Source organism: Calonectris borealis, chromosome 3, assembly GCF_964195595.1.
Source record: "Calonectris borealis chromosome 3, bCalBor7.hap1.2, whole genome shotgun sequence".
NCBI lineage: Eukaryota > Metazoa > Chordata > Aves > Procellariiformes > Procellariidae > Calonectris > Calonectris borealis.
Window position 1 is genome coordinate 102,460,576 of NC_134314.1, and position 24,969 is coordinate 102,485,544.

Sequence of the window (24,969 nt, forward strand, 5' to 3'; positions counted from 1 at the left end):
GGAACAATTGACATTCCTCTTTCCATTTCACAGTTCACATTTTTTTATCCCACTTAGTTATCTTCTCAGTGAAAAGTTCTCAGTTCGTCTGAGCTTTTTACTTTGGCTTCATAAGACTTAAGCTCCAAAGGCATTGTACTAGCCTGTATCCAGATTTTTTTGTTTGTTTTTTTTTTAATAATTGTCTTCCTTATCAGACAGATATCTATCCTATCCTCTCAGATCATAAAAATTCATAGTCACTGATTTTTATCCTCTTCTGCGGAATGAGAACTCCAGTCTGGAAATCTGTATCATGGTTAGAATCTAAGACAAAAGAACCCTGTTGGCAAGTCCAAGTATTGCATCAGGAAAGTTACAGTTGTTTCACCCTCCTCCTTTTTCATTTTTTCTTCTATTGCTAAAGATATCTGTCACCAGCTGCTATCCCTTCTCAACGCTCTTTCCATTCAGGAAGCTGGCTGGATGTAAAACCCATTTATACATATGCACACACATATTCACTCTAAAATTAGTATGAAAATTGAATTTATTAAAATGAAAGAACATTCAGGGTTTGGAAAAAAAATGTAAAGCAAAAAAATATCAAAACATTATATCTTAGAAAACTGTAAATTTTTAACGACGTACTTCTACTTGCAGAAAAGGTTTATTACTGTCATTATTTTGCTTTTGCTGCTGCTTGTGAGAGCATTCTCTTCTCACATTTTACAAGGAGTGGAGAATCAGCAATGTTATTTATTTGATAGCCTGCAATCATTCTACAGTTTTCTGCAAAATACTTGCAAATTAGAGTGATGATTTTGTCTCATTTTTGTAATCCATGAATCTCCACAAAATTATGTTCAATAGTATTAAAAAGAGTTTTGTGGTATTGGACATGGCAACAGTTTAACAACCCAGTATTTTTCACTTTTCAGTGACCTGAAGGTGGCACACTAGAATAATTAGTGTTAGTACTTTTTATGTTCTTCCTAAATTATTTCAAACATAAAAGAAAGAATCTTTGCACAACGATAAAAATGTGTTCGAATAGAGAAAAAGACAGAGTATGCCTCATTATGTTATGATCATTGCAGAGGGAAAGCTGTCCAACCTAGAACCTTGATGAAAAGAGAAGGTGGAAACCTCATGAAGAAAGCCTGCAGTCAAAAATAAATGAGAAACTGGCTATCGCTACCAAACAGTTCATATGTGTTCAGAGAAGCAGTTCACTGATTCTCTGTGGAGAATCTGATTCCAAGTGGAGAGTATCAACATTCTAGATGTTTCAGTGTAATTTTTAAAAATTCAAAGCTTCACTGTTCCTTAAACTTGCAAGATAGATCTGTAGAAGACTTGATGCCGTAGGAATCCTGAAATTTTTCATTAAATAATTGTTTTTTATGACTGTTGAATTATTTTTGTAAGAAGTGTAAAGACAAATGATAGAACCGTTCCTTGATTCTTTGTAGTGGAGGGGGAGCAAGCAGTGTGCTCCTATGTACTTTATTTAATATGAGAAACAATTGTCAATATATTTGACTCTGTGTGCTTCTGTTTCCCCATATGTACTTTATCATTTCTACTTCTAAGACTTAAACGTTTCAGCTCTACTTCCAGCTTAAGACACCACTCAGTCCGTATGTTGAGCAGGACTTTATAGTGTTACAGTGAAGCGATGAGAGGAGAGAATTCATTTTTGTCTCATCTCTTTTTCCCCGCTGCTCATTGCTGGTAAATAGCCTCTGATATCATTAAAAACTCAATCAGAGGTAGAGTAATAAGAGCAGTGAAAATGATATTTCATTTTCAGAAAATTCTGTGTTATTTTCTCTTCAGCAGTTAATCTCTATCACATGTTGTATCTTGCAACAGTGTGCTGTGTGTTTCCAAAGGAGTCAGTAAACAGTTTTACTAATAACTGTTTACTCTGCACTTTAATCTTCACTTTTTAAGTTTGTTTGTTTAGATGAGTCTGCACTTAACAGTGCACACACAAAATTTCACGAGACAAAAATATAATCTTGTCCGTATTAATACACCCTGTAAGCTTTGCTTGCATTGCTAAAAACACGTATAATATTAATATGTTTGCATTACAAAATTTCTGATCATATTATTTTAAGTTCACTTATTATCAATTACACAATTAGTTTATTACATCTATTTTCTGGTTGTATGCCTCTAAAATTGTTTTATTCTGAAGCCTGAAAATGTGTGTGGCATGTTTTCACATCATTCTTTTCTCCTCTAGATGGCCATATTAATCTTTCTTTGCAGCATATTTATATAAAACTGACATGGCATTTTGCATGTTTTTAATAGTTAAATGAAGAAAGCAATATATTTTTTGGGTTTTGCTGGTGTATTTTGATGATGGAATGTTCTAGCAGCACTTTAGTTCATTCTATGAAATTTAGGTTTTTAAATTTTGGTTCACAAATACCTGCTTATGACCAGTGTCTGATCTACTTTGTTTAGCACATTTGATGCACTCGGATTTTGATGAATTGTAATATATATTTTAAATGGAAAAAAAATTAATATTATGCTTAGGTGCAAGTATTTCTACAGATTCCGAGCTATTGTAAATATATAACTTTTGCAGTGAGCTCCTCATGGACAGGCTTAATTCCAGAGTATCTTCAAAGGAAGATCTAGTTCATTAGAAAAGCAAGATGATGACAAATGTCATCATCCAAAGTAAAATGGTACAGAATGGCAAAGTAAATGGTACAGATGGCAAAGTAAAATGGTGCAGAAGATAGGTTTACACCTGAAATTTCCAGCTCTTGCATAAATGACTCAAAACTGTTAATGACAGAAAAGAGAAACCTGTATAACTACAGTATTTCTTGATATCTATGTGTGGGCTTAACCCAGTCTCTGTGCTTAGGCCCAGAGTTCTAGGGTCAGCTCGAAGTTTGAAATCTTATTTTTGCCAGTAATATTCTTTGTGTTCTTTCTCATGTTACCCAGTAAAGTATGGATACTTACTGAAGTGACCTTTTTTCCTTTTCCCTGACACATATGCTGATACAACTTCCTTGTCATTTTTTATAATGTGCATCCTACTTCTTGTATTATTCCTTACCATTTCAAATGCTCTTATTATCCTGTTGAATATGTAGTATTGCCTTTATGTGCTCCAATTATTTGTAATATTTTGGAAGAGGGGATTAATATAGGCTGTGATATTACACATCTGTTTCAGAAAATAAAGAACAAAAATAAGAAAAAAAACCCACAAAAAAAGCAAAAATAACACCATAAGGTATTTCTGCTAACAAGGAGATTGTGAATTGAAATAGTGATCTAAATAAGGAAGTGTACAAACCTTAAATTTAAAATTGGCATTTTTTTTTGTACTTTGGTAATTGGAATAATTTTTTAGTATCTGTATTGGTCGTGATCTTAAATGCTTTCTTAATAACTTCAATTTCAAAAAAATGTACAATATGATACTAAACTAGCCTCTTTGTCTCCAGTAGTGGCTACTTCCTGAACTTTAAAAACTCAAGCATACAGGCAAGTTGTTGTGTCTTTGTTATCTCTATAAGCTTCATAGACAAGTACAATATATTTTCTTTAAGGAAGCAGTCCCTTAAATTCCTAAAAATGGAAATTTTTAAACTTAGAAATGCTAGGGTAAATATATTGAAATTAGAGTTTTAGAGGCAGATGTCAAAAGCTGTAGGTTCTTCTTTGCTTTTGAAATCAAGATTCTCTGAATCCCTTCAGATGAGAAAGGTAGAGAAGGGGGGAAGAAAACATTTTGGTTTTTTATAGTTAATTTGTGATGTTCTTAAAGCATGTCTTGCCCAAGTCACCTCTTTAACAGATGTGCAAAATTCCAGATTAGCAAGCAAGCGAGGGGTATTGATCCCAATTCTGAGGCAAAGTAAGTGACATCATGATGGAAAAAGCAGTAAGCTCGCTTGCTTACTTAGCATACTTAGATTACTTTATTTAGCTATAGTTTACCAGCTCAGTATAACCACAGTTTCCATCTCCAGCCTATTTTAAAGCTTTTTTCTAACTTCTTAATTGATAAAGCCCCATGGCTGAAGACATTTTTGTTCAGAGGCTCTATTTCTGAGGTTGGCCCAAGTGCCTTACATTTCACAAGGTTTTTTGGAAACATATGGAAGCCCTAAAAGACTGCAGTGAGAAAACATAAGTTCTCTTAAATGAGAATCTGCTGCTCTAGCAGGCATATGCTACTGGATTGTATCCATCTTTTCCATATTGTGAAGGTAGAGTATGATGTTATTTTTGTAGTTTATCTTCTCCACTTTTATTCTTCTCTAGGCTTTCGGCACTTTATGTTGATGTGTCTGTTGGACATATGTTTGCCTTGCTCCTCAGTGTCAATCTTTGCACGTGAAGGCGACTGTTCTTCTGGAATCTCTTGGATCTGATTCTTTATGCAGTTATTTGCCTTTTCTTTCTCTCTTGTTAGTTTTCATGTCTTGGGAAAAGTCTCTTCACTGAACTACTTGAAGTATATAGAGAGATTTTCTTTCCGTATTTTCCCAACATAAATACCAAAAGCTCTTTCATAAGCACCTCAAAACTGGTATGCAGGTGAATCTCCCCAGTTTGTTAAAGCAACCTGGGGGAGTTTTCCTTGGTAAATACCTTCTGTAAAGCAGGATCCTACTTCTTCAGACTTGTCAAGCTAAGGTGAAAGCCACTGGATAGGCTGAGAGAAGAAAGATGGATCCCTCAGTGAATCCAATGATAATCATATGTTTTCCAGCTTAGTTTCTATCATTATTCCTTGCATATAAGCAGACCTCTTTTCAAGCCAAGTGTGAATGAAGACTTACTCTTTCAAAATTATGGAGTGAGGGCCTCAGTATGGTTATATCGTCTTCAGCAAAATAAGGCCACAAAGCTCTCTCAAAATTGGTCTATGTATCTGTATATTTCAGATGCTAAGAATTACAGACAAAGAAGATGGCTTATGTGGAGTAAGAACTATGAACTAGTATTCAGACTTCAAGACTGAAAGCTCAGTTGAATACTAAATCATAACTTAAATAGTTATTTCTCTTCTTTTTCCTCTAATGTGCTTTAAAGAAATGGATTAGAAATACAATGGAAAGAGTATTTAGGAAGAATTATGATGCATGTTTCCCAAAAATATAGTCAACAGAGCATTGCAGAGACTAAGGTGATTTGAAGATTAACTTTTGCTCTGTCTTTTATTCAGTTTTACAGAATTCAGATCTTTTTTACTTCCCAAGAAAGTGTTACGCTTTGTCTTTTGAAAAGTTCCTGATAGCAAGGAATTTTTCATGTAATTCACATATTAGGCTATGATCATGTTGTCGTTATTGTTCTTTACCTGCATGAATGACAGACAAGCATAGTGTTCACAGAGTCTGGAGACCTGGAATGCACAGAATTCACAGATAGGGATAGAAAGTACATGTGTGATTCACATTCTTGAGGAATATTCTTGAGGAATATTACAGAGGTGGCAAGAAGTAAACATGGGATTTAAATGCAAAGGAGATCTGTGTCTGAGTTTAAACACAGTTTGTTAGAGAATGGAGTTACTTTGAGCACTTTTGAGTTGAAAAGCCAGATAGATGATATCAAAGTTGTGCACAATAAGTATCTTGTCAACCAAAGGAAACGCATGAAAGTGCTTGATGGAATGAATTTGAATAATTCTGAAATCATGGATTTACCCTGTGATTAGCAGCAGAGATGCTGGAAAAAGATGATCTTAAAGCATGCATGTTATCTACTGCTGAGAGAAGAAAACTAGTAACAAAACTCAAAGTTAGTGATGATGATAAGATTTTCAACAGGAAAATTCCTCTTCCAGCTAGACCAATTCCAAAGAGGAGGAAAAACTGTCCTCCGATGGGAAAGGGCTTTTTTTCCTGATGTGCACAATCTCACAAATTAGGTTCCTCCTGCCAGCATTTTGCAGTCTTTGAAGAAATACCCTTTGCATTGATGTGAAGGCTTTGAAGAAAGTCACCCTTAGCAATGTGATGTCTCTGAAGTGATGTAAATCATACATTAATAATTACAGGAAAGTTTCCATTTTATTGTAAACTTATTATTTTAATAAGTTTCTCATCTATTTGAATCTGGGATTTATGAAAGGATCAAGATCGGTCATTGACTCAGAAAAGTTCACATATATATTTGTGGCTGAAATAGTTCCTTGTGGCATTGTGTTTGATATAGATGTTCCAGATTAATAAAATGTAGAATTGATTTGTGATATAAACACAAGGGGTAGTACTATATCAGCAAAAAAGATCACTTCCTTGATGAACCTAGCGCTTTTGCTGATTCTGAGACTTCACATTGAAAACTGGGTATTTCTTTTACTAATATGATCTAAAAGCTGTTGGGTATGGGTATTCTTTTTTCTTGGTATTATGGTAATATCTAGTGATATAGGAGACCAGTTTCTTTGATCTTTATGCATGTATACTGTGAGACATGTCTTGTTCTGAAAGACTCCCACAGAATAGACAAAAGAAGGTACAGTTTTCATTAATTGTAACCCTAATCGCAGAGATCCCGTGGCTCTATCGTGGAATGAGTGAGTAAGAAACAGGATCAAACAGACTGGAAATCTCTGTGTAGACGTTTATTAGGTGCATTGGGAAAAAGAATTCTACCTTGCACACACCCAGTACTCTACTTACCTGCTGAGAATAGTCATGCTACTTGGTCAGCAGAATGGAGCAGTACTTGTTACAGAAATGTGAGAACTAAAAAGTTATTACAACTTTACATAAGAATATTACAAAAGAACAGTTTATCAGTTCTTCCTCCATAGCGCCTGTGGTTAAATGGATCATTCTTCTTAGCTTTAAAGGTTAAAATCAAAAGATTTTTAACTCTAGTCTAAGACTAACGTTTGCCTCTCAGTTGTGCTTTTCTCCCCTGGGTTAAACACCGGTTACCATTAGGACTGTTTTTGTATAATCTGATCACATTACGTTTCAACCGTCTCTTTGGTAAAAGAAGAACAATGGATTATTTTTGTAACTGAACTCTCTTTGTTTTGTTACCTAGTCAGTGTAGATTATTTTCCTTATGCATATGTATCAATTTCATAGACATGCTATAACTATATCGTAAGTGTTCTCTTGCAATTATTCAATGAATATTTTGTCCTTGTACAAGAAGAACAATGTTAGCATTTTTATCTAATAACATGTATTTTGTTGTTAGGATGACTATTTTCATAGCTACTTTAATTGTGTATATTATGTATTGGGACTGCATTGCATCTGAGTAAACATGAAATTGTGTCTGTAGCTTCTGTGGAGGCAAAGATCTGTCTATTTCTTTTTCTTGCTAAAATAAGCTCTTACATGCTACTTACAACACTTTTGTGTTATAAAGTTATTCTAACTTTTAGGAATTATTGGAATATTTTCCTTGGCGGAAAGGGAAAGCATGATACGTTATATTATACAACGTAGTCCTTTTTTTTGTTTTGTGTTCTTTCGGTTTGGCGTGCGGGTTTTTGTGGGGTTTTTTTTGTTTGTTTGCAATTACTTTTCCTTCACTGTATTAAAAAGCTGGAAATAGATCCTTAGCTAGTGTAATTGCCATGCGTCTGGTCACTTCAGTGTGGCTGAAGGTTGTCTGCTGTGATGGAATGATGGTCGTATGAAAGCACATAGGAAAACTCAAAAGGAAAATTATTTTATTATGGAAATTCTGATTCTGTTCCTTGAAGAGAAGCTAGCAGACATGCTTAACTGGGTATAAGATTTTCTCTGTGGAGTCACCTATGCCCAATTCAATTAAAGCTTGATCTTTAAATTTGTAAATAGCAAATCCTGCTACATTCACCTTCCACACTACTTAATATTCTGCCAGCATGTGTTTTTATGTATATATTTGTACATTTTGCTTAAAAAAATTACAAAAATTATTTGAAACCTTTCGCTCAGTCTTGTTGAACCATTCTAAATTTTGTCCTTAAAAGTATTTTTTAAAAAATTCTCAGTTATCGTAATTTTCTATTTGTTTTCATTTTTAAAGAAGATTTATGACATTCCTTTGCAAATATATCAATTTGTCAGATAAAGGTTAAAAATTAGATACATTTTATTCATGTTAAAGTCACACCCAGCTTATTTAAAGGCAGCTTTGACTTAGAGTTGCAAGCCTGAGGATATTGATTTGAATTATGCATGACTGTCTGGTATGCAGTTCCATTAGCCTGCTGGATGGATAATGTAAACATGTTCAGAATTTTAAGTATCCTATATGAGCGGCAGGTTAAAAATAGAGCTGATAAGAGCATGTGTATCTGAAAAATCCAAATCTTGGAGAATGAAACTACAAAAGGTTCATCTCTTCAAGAGGCTGACTTCAGGTGTGATTTTCTTTTCTTTGAAAATGCTCAGCCCAAACAAATACAGCTTATGTATATGACTTGAACAGGTGACATGATTGCTTTGTTTACTGTAAAGAGTTGACATCTGTACCAGAAAACACACTCGTAACCAAAAGGTCAGGGCCAACTCTGCATCTTTTGGCAAAAAAGAGGGGCAGTGTCTGTTCTTGTTTAAGGTCAAGATTGACACTGGTGATTAGACATTTCTTCATATCTTCAAGGAATCTTGTTTAGAATGTTGCTTGATTTTGCTCGAATTTTCTGTGGCTTCCAGTATCTCATAGTTCCTGGTTTTGTCATATCTGATCTGTTTGGTTATCCCTGAATTTTAGCAGTCTGTAGTTTGGTAGTATGTGTAATGAATTCTGAAACTTTGTTTTTAAATCCTCAGCGCTAAAACCACTGTGTTAATAAGATTTAAAATAGGTAGTATCTTTTTAGAATTTTGTCCAAGTTCCTGTGAACTTTAATAGAAAAAAAGACAACTCTGAAATGAAAAGTTCAATGCCATCTATGTTATATTTTATTAAGACTTGTTATACTTTGAAGTGTTTCTGTTGCATATGTAGCATTTGTGGCAATTTGATGAGTTGAGTGAAAATCAAAAAAATCTATTGCACTTATTTTCAAGATCTGATGGATACAAAACAGAAAACTAGTCTAATTTTGCATTAATTTGTAACTATCTTCTCAAAATTATTTTGCTTGGAGTGCTTCATATTTGGCTGTGTTAAACCCTGTACATAATGCCAGAATGGAACTATTTTTAGATTATGAGAATAATGAGAGAGAATAATGATGTATTTTCTCTGGACTTTACAGTGTTAGTTTGCGTACGTCTTAGTATAGAAATAATCACAGGAAAACTTGCAAGTAAATGTATGACTTAAAAGCTCTTCTTGAAGATGAAGTTGACTGTACTGCTCTGATATCTTTTCTTCTTTTCCTGTCAAGTTTTGGATCATGAATTGTATGTCCACACAAAATTTGGCCAATAGATAACTCTTGAGTAGATCTGGTAAAATTTGAAAAGGTGTTTTGAGTTGATAGTCATTTTCCCTTTTAACTGAGGAATAATTATCTGTTAAGAGACTATTGTCTAATGCTCTCTTTCAGAGAAACTCATCATCCTGTTTGATAATGGCTGTTATCTTTGACTGTTTTCAGAGCAAAATTCCTTTCACTGGCAATGAGAACCACTGCTCTGAATCATCTGCTTTTCCTGGTGCCATTTCCTTCCTGTTAACAGGAAGGAGCTTTAAAAGAAGAAAATCTTTGGAAATGAAAACAGTAGTTGTCATTAGTGTTAAAGGCAATCTGGTGGCCTCAGAAGTGTAGGGAACAACAGTGGCAATTTCCAGACAACTTTGAGATTCTGCGAAGGAAGAACTTAGATCCCTTTTTATGAAGGATGGTAACAATGGTAGTTACTTCTTAAAAAATACTAGTTTGCACTTTAGTGAGGAATGGGGAATCTCTTGTGTGCTTTTGTGCACAGTGCGTGTAATCCAGGAGAATATTATACAGAGGAGAAATGATAGCATGTGTAACGGTGAATGTAGTGGCAGGAGTACAGAGCCATTGTGTAAATACCTCCACTGTTCCAGATGCTCATTTTTTTTGTGAGTGGTTCCAACATTAAACTACAGAACTAGTAATATTTTGATGATACAGATGACTTACCATAAACACCACAATGGAACAGTAAATTTTGAGTTCCTTTTCATTGTTCTCTAGCTTTCAGTTACTTTTAAAAGAAATTTTCAGGGAAAAAAAAAAGAAATGAGATTTAATTGTAGTTGAATATTCACAGTAAAAACATTATGTGGATGTTTTTCGTCCCCAAAAGAAGGTATCATAACCTGAGACAGTTCAAAGTTAAATTTAAAAGTTAAAAGAAACGAGAAATGCGTCTTATGAAATCCATGCAAATGTAAGTCTAACCTACAGTGACTCAGTTAGAAAACTGAAAATATTTAATATGTCTTTAGTTCATATGTGCTTGTGGAAAACTTATCAGAATGATACATTTATTTCATAATGTTAATACAAACAAGGGTAAGAGTCTGGTTTTTATGCTTCAGTGTCTCTGGCTGAGATACGCTTCAAAATCTCTGTATTTTAAAGCAAGGCTGAGCTTGTGGATATGAACAAGTCAGGTTAAGTTTTTTGTGGAGCGTTTTGCTGTAATACTTAAGAGAAGTTTAGATAACTGAGGAAAAGGGGCAAAAGCAGCATTTGCCTACCCATGCTTCTCTGGCTCTCTAGCTCTTAGTTGCCTTTGTGGCACTCATTTGTGTAGCTGATGTCTTTCCAATGATTTAATGCATTGATGGTTCTGAATGAGTCTATATCGAGTTCATATTACAGTAATTTATTTTTTCTTTTGGTTATTCCCCTTTACTTCTCATACATTAATTCAGATTATGTTAGTATCAGCACTTGGTTTTTGAATCCTGTGTAAATTTTGCTGTCTGAGTGGGAGAGAATCTTTTGTTTTTAAGAAGAGGTCAGAATAATGGGAAAATCAGTTTACTAACTGCCCTCTTCTTCACTGATTAGTACAAATTATTCCTAGCTTGTTGGAATGCAATTTGCATTTGAAAATGCCCATAATAAATTGGTATAAAGAGGCCTAACAATTTCTGTTTAAGGGAGTTTTATTTACTCTAATTTATGTGTAATCTTGGAGTTGCATACAATGTTTCTGCAACTCCTTTCTGAAATGCTTGCTTGAAATTTGCTGTGTTTTACATCTTCAGTGGGTATATTGATATAGAAACACTTAAACTCTGTTAACTCATGATAAATAGCAAACTCAGAATTATGTACTCCCTTTTTAATTTTAACACTGTTTCAGGGTTGATCAGATTAAATTGTTTTATGTCTGCACCTTTTTTCATTTTGTTTTCCTTGAGCAAAAGTACTAGATTTCAGATAGAAAAGAACCTGCTTGTTTATTTCATTACAAATGTTAGTATATGGCATACCTCAATTTTTTTTTTGTTTTTGGGGGGGGGGGGGAGGGGGGCAGGGAAGAGGAACACTTCCAAGGGGTTAGATACTCATCCTGTATAGATGGCTCAGATTCCTACTGTGTCAGTTTTTTGGTGTTTGATAAGGCACACAAAGCAGTTGTGGGAGAAAGCATATCGCTTGTATCCATGGTAACTCAAAAGATACTTCGGAACTCAAAAGGATAGAATAAGCCAGAGTAATAGGTCTCATTATAAGGGCAAAATACATAAAAGGTTCAGGCATATGCTTTTAATTAGTTGCCAAAAATAGCTAGAATCAGAGACGATGCAACGAAACAATAATTCTTAGTGTTAGAAATGAGCAACATTTGAAATCTAAAGATGTGCTCAACTGCAAGGCTTTTATCTTACCATCTTATGGGTATTTGGTCCATGAATACTAAGAGATTTGCTGTGGTTTCTTAATCATGCTTAGGACATGAGAGCGCACACTGATAAAAGCTAGTGCAAGTCTCATATGACTACAAGTTTCAGAAGTTCCATAGTGATGTTAATTCTCATGGCTGTGATGCAGCTTCTTATGAATAGCATGTGCAAAGCATTCTCTTATGCTTTACAAGTGCACTGCTGGAAAAATAAATGTAATGAGTGCTTCTATGTAGGGATAATAAAAAAAATGATTGAAAATGCAGATTAGTTTGAGATCGAAGATACAGTATTTTTCAGAATAAGTCACTTTAATTAATTTTAAAATAGGAAGGTAAGCAGTGGAGGAAAGTGTGAAAATGTAATATGAAACTTGAATGGATGGACTAGAATTGAATCCTGGAGAACGAAAATAGAACAATGTGTGAAGTACAAGGTATAGGATATTTGAATAACCATTTTAATAGAAATGTTTTAATACAGTGAATAATTTTAAAGTTTTCTATTTGAACAGCAGTGTTTGTAAGGAATCCATCTTGTATTGCAGTGCAATTCTCCACATTATTTCCTCTGTTGCTATAGAAACTAATTCTAGTGCAGCTGTGATCGCTTATCAAAATTCTAATGTTTCAATACCCATTTCTTATTTTGAGTTATTTAAATAGCCTTGTCTTACTTTGAATCAAACTGCACATTTCATCACTGCTGAATTGTTGACTGGTCAAAATCTTAATGCAAAGTGATAGCAAATGCTGGTGGATTTTTTTTTTCTTTCTGCCATCTAAGCTATCATACTTATTGTTAAAGTTTGAATAACAAGCAAATCAGGGCTTTTTCACTTGATAAATTATAAAGGTCAATATTTGCTGTCTAACATCAGCATTTTGTAATGGATATTACTTGCTCAGTGTAATCTTAATTATATTAAATATTTCATAAACCTTAAATTGTTCCTGTTACTGATATGTGGCCATGGGGTGTGTGTATGTATATACGTATGTTTACATATATGTGTTTATGTGTGTGTGTAAACTATTGTTAGGAAGTTTTTAACTTAAAAGACTATATCTTGGTGTGTTCATTTTATCAAAGTAAAAATTTCAGTGATACTACGTTGTCTAAAACTAGTCAGCCGCAAGGTATACTGCAGTAGAACGTCACCAGTTAACAAAGTATTCTGAATCTCTTTTGCTCCTTGTATTATTTGTTGATTTGGATTTGGATTTGGGGGTTGGGTTTTTTTGGTGGTGGTGGTGGGTTTGGGGGTTTTTTGGTTGGGTTTTTTTGTTTGTTTTTAACAATGAAAGTACTATGCTGGTAGGTATATATATTTAATGCAGGCTGCAGCAATGTAGCTAGCATATGCAGAGGAGCTACACTTTCCTGTGAATTGTTAAACTGCTGTGTTATAGAAGGAGCTTTATAGATATTTGAGATACCTGTGTTTGAGATGACCCCCATCCTTCAATATTATAGTATACAATTGAGTTTTTCAATATATATTGTAGAATCAGTGAATAATAGGTTAAAAAGGACCTGTGGAGGTCATCTAGTCTGATCTCCTGATTGAAAGAGAGCTAACTTCAAAGTTAGACCAAGTTGCTCAGGGCCCTAGCCAGGAGAGCTTTTAAAACCTTCAAGGCTGTCGATTACACAGACTCTCTGGGTAACCTCTTGCAGTCTATAGCCACTCTGATTTCAAAGTTTTTTTCTTATATTTAATCAGAATTTCCTTTGTTGCAACGTGCACATATATCAGTTATATATCGGGTTTATATAGAGCTTAATAAAGTAGTTTTTTAATAAAGTAGTTTAAACTCTTAATGCTGAGATTTGAAAAAATTAGCCTTCTGGTTATGAACCATCTTAAACATCATTCTGCTGAGTATGTTTTCAATTGTAATGTTAAGATCTAAAAACTTTGCTGACATCAAATTATGAGAAGGGGTGGGATGGTAATAGGTCATGGAGACACATGTTGTATACTTTCTGATGTTGTAGCAAAGCTACTGAAATGTTCCAGTAGTACTTTTCAAGATAATCACTGACTTTCTAATGAGTGCACACTAATTTAATGTAGAGTGAAATAAATAATTTTCAATTTTGAAATTATCATACAAACATTATGCAGCTGTGGCTGTCAGACTTTGATTACTAATTAACTGCTGTGCACCACCTTTTAGTCTCTCATTCAACAAGCAGCATCAAACAGTATTTTCAAATTAAGTATAGAAATTTTTGCTAGTATAAGAAAGGTCCATGAGAAACAAATTTTGATGGATATGAATGTTTTTACTCTGTCACAACGGCTAGTAAGTTTAATATTGTAGGTATAACACCATGTTAATGACAACAGAATTTACCAGTTAGTCTTTTGGGAAGTTAAATGGGTTGAGAGTGATATGCTGCACTCTGACCCTTGATTGTTCAGCGCTATTGTTTCTTTGGGTGGATGACAGGGAAGAACAGTTCCTCTTCTACTGTTTGTTGAGGGCTGAAGCATCATTCTGTAGACCTTATGAGCTTTCCATATGCAGCTTGGCCACTGTTTTCTGATCCTCATAAGTTCTTGCATAGCTCTTATGACTGGTGCTATGGCTGAATGAAAATATCTTGACTAGCCAGACTCATATTCATCTAGTCCTGTCAAAATGCAGAAAATTACCTGTTTTCTGAATTATATGACTACGGAAACATAGCAACAACTGCATCATATATTACATATAAACCTAGTAAAACAGCTCATCTGTGACAATGGGAGGTCTCAGAAGTGCCACAAAGAAGTGCAAGAAATTTGGTTTTGAGTAATTGTCTTTCTTTATGCCCAGAGAAACTTGTTTGAGGCCTTGCTGGAGTGAGTGGAACAGACTGACGTGCTCCTTGCTGCTTAATCCTTGCCTTTTCTGTGAATTCGTAGCCCTCTTACTGGATGTGTGAAGGAAAGAGACCTCAGTTTCAAAGCATATCCATTTCCTGTGATTTCACAGTGTCTATTTTGCCTTTCTTTTTCTGAAAAGTTGGCCCCAAAAGTGGTACTAGTGCCATTATTCCTAAACTTACTTTCTACAGGCACTAATAGCTAAAAGGTTTTAGAGGAGTTCTCGAGCATATGTAGACAATTTTCTTCTATTGTTGACCTGTTAGGTACTTTGTAAACTGAGATAGTCTTTGATTTTTCTGGGTTCTAGCTGCTTTTTATTTGGTAAAGTTATGAGAGCTGTTTCAAAAACAAAAATTCTGAATTTTCTAGAATCCTTTTTACAGGAATACTCTAATATACTACAGGAAATACAATCCATTTTACTAAAGTGAGTCACTGAGCCAGTGTGTCAATAAGAAGTGATAAGAGGAATCAAGGTCCTTTGGAATCTCAGGATCTGAATAAATAATTACCACCATCTCCCCAATCAAAAGGAAAAATAATAATAAATCTAAAATATAAATATAAAAATAAATGCTTATTCTGGGAAATGTCTTACCTCTCCTGGAATGTAACTAGCTGTATTCTCTAGGTTGTGCAGATTTTCACCTGCAAATATGGCTATTCCCACCCATCAGACATCACTGATTTCTCTTTTATCTCTTTGCTCTGTTGACATTGCTTTTTTCTCAGATCTGAACTACTTTTTTGCATGTCATGTGTTGTTTTATTTTCCCCATTCCTTCACCTTTCTTCCTCTGTCATTTTTGTTTTGTTATTTTAGCTGTTTGTAATTTTTCATTCCTGTTTGCGTCTTGTCTGTTCTTTATTCCTCTCTTTGCTCTTTTTCTCATTTTCTATACAAATCTAAACTTCTCTCCCTTTATTTCTTTCCTTTGTTCATTTACCAACAGCCTATCACTTTTTTCTGAATCATTGCACCTACTTTCTCCTTTTGCCTTTTCTTTTTTCTTTTTTCCCTTCTTACCTTTACTTTTTTCCCTACCCTAATACTGTACTTTTTGTTTTCTCTTCCTTCTCTTCCACTACAGAGCTGATGATAATGGAAAATTCTGTGGGGGTATATCTCTTAAGAAGCTAGTGGCTTGGAGGTTTCCATGTTGGTGGTGGTACACAATTCAGGTGAATTTTAGACTAATAATAATTTACAAGGCTTGAAATTAAAAAAAAAAAAAACCAACCAAACAAACAAAAACGGAAGAAATGGCTAGGGTGCTAGTCTTAAAAGACTTGGTTTCAGTTCCACGTTTCATTGGAAGCTTTCTGTGGTTATGAGCACTTCTGAGCTAGATTCACAGCAATTTTATTACCTCTTGTTTAAACCTGTACTTTAGCTCTCCATCTGTAAAATACCAAACACGTTGACTTCTACTATTATAGTAGTACTATTATTCTCCATAATATATATTTCATTTATATATATTAACAGTTACAAGATACCCAAATTGGGATCATATAGATATCTTAAATAGATGGACAGAAAATTTAACTCATGCCCTACTGAAATGGTTCATGCAGAATCACTGGAGTGCTGCTCTGTGTTAGTGACTCACTCCAACAGAGTATCCTTTGCACGCAAAATTGCTATGAAAGTAAGGCAAAGGAATCAAAGCAAGCTTTGTGTTCCTATTCTGGAAGCAGTTCTTGATGGAAAATACCTTTCCTGGTTCATTTTCACCAGTTAGGGTAGTAATAAATAGAGAGCTAAAATACTAGGGAGCTTCACACAATATAAAAAAAAAAATTACAAAATGCAGCTACCAAGGTGAAGCTGTTTATAAGAAACCATAAAGTTACTGCATTTTAAGTTGCAGAAAGAGTTCTTACTAAAGGAAGTAGTTGTATCTTACTTAAAATAAAAGTATGGAAAAAAGGATGATGGAATTCTGATAATTAAGGAACACATATAAGTGCAGTATATACTGTTGAATGGGTCTTGTTTATATCACCAAATGAATAATTATTGAGATCTTAGAGGGGGTTTCTGTATCACTTAGAAAACTTTGCGTTCTTTTTTTTTTGTCAAATGAAAAAATGAACGTGCCTGAAATGAGCTGCAAAAATATTAAAATGTTCAAGAAAATGATACACATAACACATTAATGTTGCTTTCTAATCACACTTTCTTTCCTCATTTGAGACCAAATAGAATGAGAGCAGGAACATTACAGCAATATTAGCTGTGTGTTACAATACTTTACTGGGAATTTATTTTAGGCCTCTGTGGGATCTTTTTCACCTTTTCAGCACTTTATCCTGCTGCTTGACTCCTGGGCTTAATACTGCAGCTGTAGTATTAAACTGGACTGGAATTTGAACTATAATTTAAAGTGAAAATTGTACTTAAATGAAGTATAGCAATGACAGAAAATTTTTTTCTAAGCCCAGATCCAGCTGCTATGGTCCAGAGGCAGGAGGGGATGCTAGTATGCACACACTGGTCAGAAATGGGGATTCTCAGGGGCCTGAGATGGTTTACAGTGGGTGGAGTTTTCAAAGCTTTTAGCTGTTAAGCTCTGAATTTCTGTTAAGCATCTGTAAGTGCTGGTGAGATTGAGCCGAATTTGGGTGAATTTTCAGAGATGATAAAAGGCATTTCCTTGTCACCAAGACACTCTTAAGATTTCAAAGCCGGTTGTCAATCACCTTCAGCAAGCAGGACTTCTAGTGTATTTTAAAAGAGGGGAAAAAAAGGGGGGAAGATTCTATGAATTCATTTAATTTATTATCTTTTTGGAAGTGGTATTTTTTTGACAATTTTCATAACTTGGAAAAAATTAACAGTGAGCAGAGATGCAAAGGAATACCTGTTCATTTATGAAGTTAACCAACATAGTGATCTGAAAAGTACTGTAAAAGGAAGTTGGCTGTTTATAAAAACAGTAAAAGTTAAACCAGCTTCTAAATAGAACAGAAAATAATTTTTTCTACTTAAGAAGTTGAATGAACATACTTAGTACAAACGCTTTGCCTAAGGAAATATAATTATGGAAGGGAAAGCAAACAATTTTACAGTTTCACTTCTTAAAGATCACTGCTCAAAAAGCTTTAGAGCTGGGTGTAGTCTCAGAAAAGAAGAGTTTTTGAAGTCTCCTTTTAAAAGTTTTTAAAAGAAAAAAGTTCTGGAAAGCTTGATTTACTGGTATTTGCATCAATAAGAGATTAAAATATTGAACCAATGGGTTTAAGCAGTATTTAGATGTATTTTGGACAGCTGGAAAGTATAAATACAGAACCAGGTAGCAGAATTCCTTCCTATTCAAATTAATAGAAATACTGTTTAAGGAATCAGAGAATGATATTTAAATTGAAAGAAAATGAATTCAAGAGATGCTAATGTATAATTTTCATTGAAAGACGACCAAAATATTTGGGAAGGAAACAAAAGAATGTCTTTGACAGTTAGTTCACTATAATGCTTTAATAATGTAGTTGTAGTTTAAATGTTCTAATTTGGGCTAATTTTGGAAAGAGAAAGCTTGGAATTTTTCACCAGTGCAGTGCTTTTCTGTATTGCTCTGTAAAAGAGAATGATAAATTCTTACAAATCAGAAGTGCTCTAATAAGTGCAGAAAAGAGCAAATTTCTTTTGTCAGCAAACAAAACCAAGCTGTAGTTCTGCAGGCTCAAGATGTAAACAGACAAAAAAAAAAAAAATTACCATGTGGGTATCACTAACTTCAGTTGGTCTTAGACATTTCCTGAGGAAGAAAATTGAAGCTTTGACTGGACCTAAAGATAATTCAATAATTTTTGATTAGTTTTATTAAAAAACCAAAAGAGAACCTTCTTATTACATGAATGACCAGTAGATTTACTCTTAGAAGGTGAGGAGAATGCAGTGCTAAGAATTTCATGTGACATCAGATGTAAATGGCAGCAACCCTATTTAGATTTCCACAGGTCTGGGATTAAGCTCATAGTGTATGGAATTTTCTAAATATTAGGAAACAAAGGAGAACTATTTTTTACTGGGGGAGGAAAAAACCAAACAGGTATGATTACTTTTCTTGTTTACTGGTGAATTGCTTGATCTAGAAGATAATTCAACTGTGAATAGAAGTCTGAAATGTAGCAAATCCAAAAAGAAAGCTGATAAAAGAATTTTTTTCTACTGTCTATAAGGACCCCATACCACTCCTGTATTCCCCTTTTTTCATTAAGCAAGACTCGTGCCATAACTCTTTTGGAAAAGAAATAGAATAATGCCAAGATAATTTGTTTTATTGTGAAATAATATGGGTTTTTTTCCTCACAAAGATGCATGTAAGCTTTTCATTTTAAAGGAATGAGAGCCCCGAGGTTTCATTCAATATTTAATGTTGATATTTCATAGTCTTCGTAATGTGGGGTAATTCAGTCAATGTAATATTTTGGATCGTAAAAAAGTTCAAACATGAAAATTCCATTTGGACTGTCTGTGCTGCATATCAGAAATCTCTAAGGGTATTTAATCATTCAGAATAAGAAAGGTTTCTTTAATTTTTAAACATGTATTTCATTTTATGTTTTATTTAAATTGTTTTAACATTTACATAGAACCCCTTGAAGGCTTGAAAACTTGAAATTTACGTTAGATTAAAAAAATAAATAATTATGAAGCATAGTGTATGTGGAGATACATTAGAGGAAGAAAAGGTACTGTTTGAGTATGAAGATATTCTGATAATTACAAAATATGACTTGCAAAAATTATTAATTTATGTAGTGATTATTTGTTTTAAAGGAACTGGAAACCAGATTCCCAAAGAAGTCTTGCAGTAGTGCTGCCTCCCACAATAGTATGAATATTTAAAGAAGTAATATATATGAGAAACTCCAAGTTGCAAAAGTATAGTTAATTACAGCTTATGAGACAGGGGAATTAAAACCACAAGGATAGTTTCTTTTTCCATATGTTAAGAGATGCATGTTCTTGGAATTACTCAGGAAGTATGGACAGAAGAAAGCTAGATTTGTGCTGCTGCTGACAACCTTTGGGAAAATTAATTAAGATAGCAAAGTCTAAACGTTGTAAACGTGGAAAGGAACATCACCAGCTTCATGGTGAAATGTTGTACAGCCTTGCACAGTCCACAGGGGACCAGGACAGAGGAGAAATGAGGAGCATTGGGAGTAGAAAGTTCAAACAGTAACTGAAAACCTAAAGAAAAAACATTTCTTATAGTAAGTTTGTGTATCTTTAAACTGTGATTCCACTAGGAAAAATAACTGAAAAAGTTTGTGTGTTTTCTCATAGTTATCAATTGTATGTTCCAGGAGTACTTATTTTGGCCATGGTGGCAGATTTTACTGACAGTCCCTTGAGGCTGGTGGCAAGAATATGTATCATCGCCCCTTGGCTTTCAGTTAGTCCCCTGTAGAGGGACTTATGAAAACAGATTCACCTTCATTGTTTAACAAACAGTACCTAAAAGAAGGTATTTATTTAATTCTGACTTAAATGTGCTAATGACAGTTTACATGCTGTAGTTTCTGAGTGTACCAGCAAAATGCTAATCTGCTTGTGTTAGGTATTTCGCTTATAGTTCTGGTTTCTTCAGCTGTTGAGCAAGGACTTTACTGTTACCACTATATGAGTGTTTTCCCAGCCCACTAAAGAAGGATGAAAATTTTAATTAAAGCAGTTAACCCTTAAAAGATTGATTATTCAAATCTGCCTATTCACAGCAATACACTGTATTCTCAATTTACAGTTTAGTAAATATTTATTACTAAACAACTTAGTTTCAATCATGTTATGAGAATGCAAAGTTATTTCACATATTTTGGGTGCAAAACTGGATGTGGGATCTTCATCATGTTATAACTTTCTTTTTGTCTTTCCTCTGTTCTGGCATTTTCTGGCTGGTAGGAACCTCAGGCTAAACCCAATTTTGCTTCTCTGGTTATTCCTTTCTTCCAGGTTTGGGATATATGTTGGCTTGTTTTTCACCCTGTTTAGTCCAAAATGGTATGGTAATTTAATATGATTCATTTCATTGGGGGAATTGGCCAAATTTATTTTCTATCTGGTTTGAGAGCATAAAGTGTCTTGGGAAACTTGGTAGAAACCATGCAACAATTAATTTTAGATTTTCACTGTAATCATTTGCTTGTTAAGAATAACTCTTTAGCAGATGTTATTAGCCACATTCAGTGGCTTTGGAAGGTATTCTTTGGTTTTGTGACAGTATACAAGTATGCACAAGTGTAACAGTGTCTAAGTTTACACCTTAAATGAAAGGTACAAGGTATGTTATAGACAGTGTTTCTATATGTAAATATGCAAACACTTCAGAACATGCTTTCCTTTCAGTTCCAAATGTTTTTTTCCAATACAATCAGTGATAGGCCAGCATGCATTAACAGTGGGGTTTTTTTTTATTTTAAACTTTGATACATATGCAAAATGCTGTTGACTGATTGTTGAAGTTTGTTATTACTTCTGTGTAATTTTTAAGGAAAATACTCAGTATCAGATATTCAGTGTTGCTGTATTCACTTCTGTCTGTGATACCGTTTTAATTTGGTATCGTCAGTCATTAGAAAGTCTTCAAGTAATTCAAATTTGCAGTATTTTCAGAGAGCTGTAACATGAAATCATCATTTTATTGCATCATTTACTGTGGGGAGGGGGAAATTAATTTAAAATGAGACATTTTCACTTTAAAAATTCATTTAAAAATTTTGATATCTTTTTATGTAGAGAAACCTTTTGTTCAAAAACAGTTTATGCCTGTTTAGACAGGGGTGTCCTTAGATTTTTAAACCCAGATATTTGTTTGAAGAATTTACATGCTATTTCTGTTTGGTAAACTAAACTTTCAAAAATAAATAGTTAAAACCTGCCCCAGTGTTTCAGCTTTTTCTGAGATTTTTGAATCACAGCTGGTTAATAAGAATTTTCTTTCCTTCACTTCTTTCCCGCCTACATTAAAAGTACCTTTTCTGTCACACAGCCTGTGCAGTTTTCCCATAGGGACATATAATGGAGTTCATCAAAGTGAAAAAAAGTGAGTCACAGAGTCATTTATTTACTCATGTAAGACAATAATGGTGTTGATAGTTACCCGGACACGCTTTCATTTCTTTAGCTTGTGGAAAAGCTAGGAGTTAAAAAGTCTTTGCAGAGTAGACTACAAGTGAAAAGAAAGAAATTAAGTCATAGCTACTTGGTGGTTACTGTCTCATTTAGTGCTGTTTGTTGCCTTTTAGCAACAATGAGCAGAAATGTTGTTGCTCTAAATATGCTAGAATATTTAATTACATAAATTACGAAAAGGAAGTCCTGCTTTCATGGCAGTGAGAGTAAAAGGATATTTATTAGTATTTTATTATGATTAAAATACCAGTTTAGATTCTAAAATTATGTCTATCTAGTTTCATGGGCACAAGTTATCTAATATTAAAAAAAAAACCAAAAAGTGCTTTCCCAGATCTCTCCATGTTTTGCAAATAAAGCTTTCTCACTATTCCTGCATGGCGATTTCAAGATTCTGACTGACCCACTTAACTCTGTTTCGTATGTAACGCTTTATGTTTATGACTACATTTCGAGTATAGGATTCCCTGCCTGCTCTGTTTTCCTTTCCATCCCTGTGGGACTAGAGTTTCAAGAGTTAGTGGCACTGGGCTAACTAACAGCAGAAGACCTTTTGCATGAGTGCTGTAAGAGTAACTTGGAACCTCTCTGAATGGTCTGGTGTGGCTCTGATGGGTTTATCAGAGAAGAGAGGATTCCTGACAGTGGTATCATCTGGTAGGAGTGCTTGGTGTTGTCTTAAGTACTCATTTGCCTTAGCTAAAGCTAAGAGGAGTTCCATTAGGAGCCCAGTGAAATAGAGAAGAACCCTGCATTCCTCAGTTATCTTTGAGGCTTCTGCCTATCTGTGCAGTAGATACGTTCCATAACGAACTGTCCTGTCCCTGTCCCTCAGTTGCCCAGCTTTGGGGATCTGCAATGCATATGGGCTCTCTTCTAGCCGATGTGTCTGGGTTTGCTTCCCATGAACAGTGTGCACTGAAACCACGGTTTGGGCTTACATCAAATGCCAGAAGCTGTGAAATGTTCCTGCATGCCACAGTCAGATACAGCCCAGACTTCCAAAGGAAAGGAGAACAAAAGGGAGCCTTTTGCAAAGACTGTTTCCCAAGAGAGTCACATTACTGTGTTTTCAATCTTGTTCCATAAAGGGTAACTCGTACGTATACTCTGTTGCTGTGATATGTTGAACAACTGGTGATTACCTCTGAAGCAGTTAAAAGGTTAATGCACTTTGTGAGAATTTAGGACACAGGCAGGGAAGTCCTGTATACAAAAACTTGATGATGAAACTAAAATGTACCACCTTTGTCATGTGGGAAAGATCAGTTTCTTTCTTAGATGAATCTGAAATCAAAGCTTATATTGTTCTAATGTTAATACTTTCATTAACTTCCTTGTTTGGTAGATTTTTTTCTGTGAGTGAAAGTGGTATGTCTGAGACCAGAAAACATTGTTGCTTTGAAATTTTTCTGTATAAGTTAATTCTACATGTGACGGGCATCGAAATCTTCATTAAAACCTATACAGAAGATGTAAGCAAAATGTGATACAGGTTTTACCTATCCTTGGTATTCCTTTCATTTCAGCTACTGCACACCTTGCTGTATTTTCCCAACTCCAGTCAACTGTGTAATGCTGCATAGTAAAATATGAGATCAAAAATTGAAATGTAATTATTTGGAATTAACTTTCTGTATCCATGGCCAGGCATCCTGGGTTTATTTTCTGAGGACATGTATAACCACATTTCTGTCTAGGTAGCTAGCGTAAGTGAGAAGCAAAGATGGTCAGCATCAAGTATTCATCCCAAGCACAAGATTGCTCACTAAAGACAGGTCCACTGTCTTTAGTGACTGGACCTAGTGTCTAACTTCTGGACACTGGGTACGTACCCTTTAGCTGTCCTTCACGAGTAATAAAGAATCTGAGACACTGCTTCCCTTTTAAATTCACCGGTGATCAGAGTTCACTTGTGTGAAAAGGCTTATGTCTGACTTTATTAGTACCTTATTTGTCTTCGGAGTTTAATTTAATATCTCCCTGGGTGAGCAACAGCATGGGAGGTAATCAGAAGTTTGATATCATGGCTTTAGGGAGTGCATTTTCTTTCCTTAATTGGTCTACATTCCACCTGCACAGAATCTGACTTAAGATATCCAAAGGTTTTTGCAAGGTAAGCATCCCTGAAATTCAAGCCTGGAAATTTTGTCATGTCATATTTGTGCTATATTTATTTATATATGGTTTACACAGTCCATTGTGACTATATATTTAATACTTTGTTTTTTCCCCATATCTCTTTCATCTGAGAGATCATTTGTTTCCATTTTTAAATAAATATTTTTCAGTAGTATTTGTTATTTAATTTAAAATGTAAAGTAAAAAAAGACATTTATAGATTTTAAATAGTCTGTCCATATATTTGGACTTACCATTTTCCACAGAATTGTTTCAACAGTAAATAATCAGAAAGTAAGTAAAGAATTTTCACTTATTCTCAGCCAACTGCATTCAGAGGATGAGAAGAACACCTCCGCTAGATGAACTGCAGCCGCCTCCATACCAGGATGATAGTGGTTCTCCTCATCTTTCATGTACGCCTTCTGAAGTCGGAGACAGTAAATGTGAATTTTCCCAGTGTAGCAACAGTCCAAGATGTTCGTATAAGTGCCCAAGTGAGGGAAGTACAGGACACGAAATAGAAAGCTTTCATAACAAAGGATACGAAGAGGATGTACCGAGTGATAGCACAGCTGTCCTTAGTCCAGAGGTAAATGGAAACAGTTGAGTGTTCTGAAGCATTTATTACAAAGAATTTTTTAAAATTGTTGATGGTAGTATAGGGATTTGTTTCATTTAATTTTCCTTTTTTTCTGCTATAAACTGTAATGATATCTATCTATTTTTACTGTGAAGAAATAATCTTTTCTGACATGTATTTCTTTGAAATGTCTTTAACAACCAGTTACTGCACTGACAACTATGGATAAGTCTACACTAGTGATGTCATGTGCAGAAGAGGCTCTTTTTGGTACAAATTTCTCTTTTTGTCTATCTGAAGTTTTGAAGTGCATATCAGGGAGCACTCATGATGTGTCAACAGCTGTTCCTGTCTTAGTAGACCTCTTGCTAAGTTGATGTTGCATACCTGGGGTGTTGGCACAGCATCTGGAAGGCCCACCTACTATGTGAATGCAAGATTCTCCAGTAGCTAGCTGTC

General features: G+C 34.5%; 1 protein-coding gene across 3 annotated transcripts in view; it reads left to right on the forward strand.

Annotated features, from left to right (window-relative positions):
* The window catches only part of SYT14 (synaptotagmin 14), an 83,431-nt gene that overhangs the window by 35,066 nt on the left and 23,396 nt on the right, over positions 1-24,969 (forward strand). For all 3 annotated transcript variants that reach the window (XM_075146992.1, XM_075146993.1, XM_075146991.1), the window contains one exon: positions 24,251-24,519. In XM_075146992.1, coding sequence (XP_075003093.1) covers positions 24,251-24,519 — 269 coding nt within the window. The remainder of the gene's footprint in view (positions 1-24,250; positions 24,520-24,969) is intronic.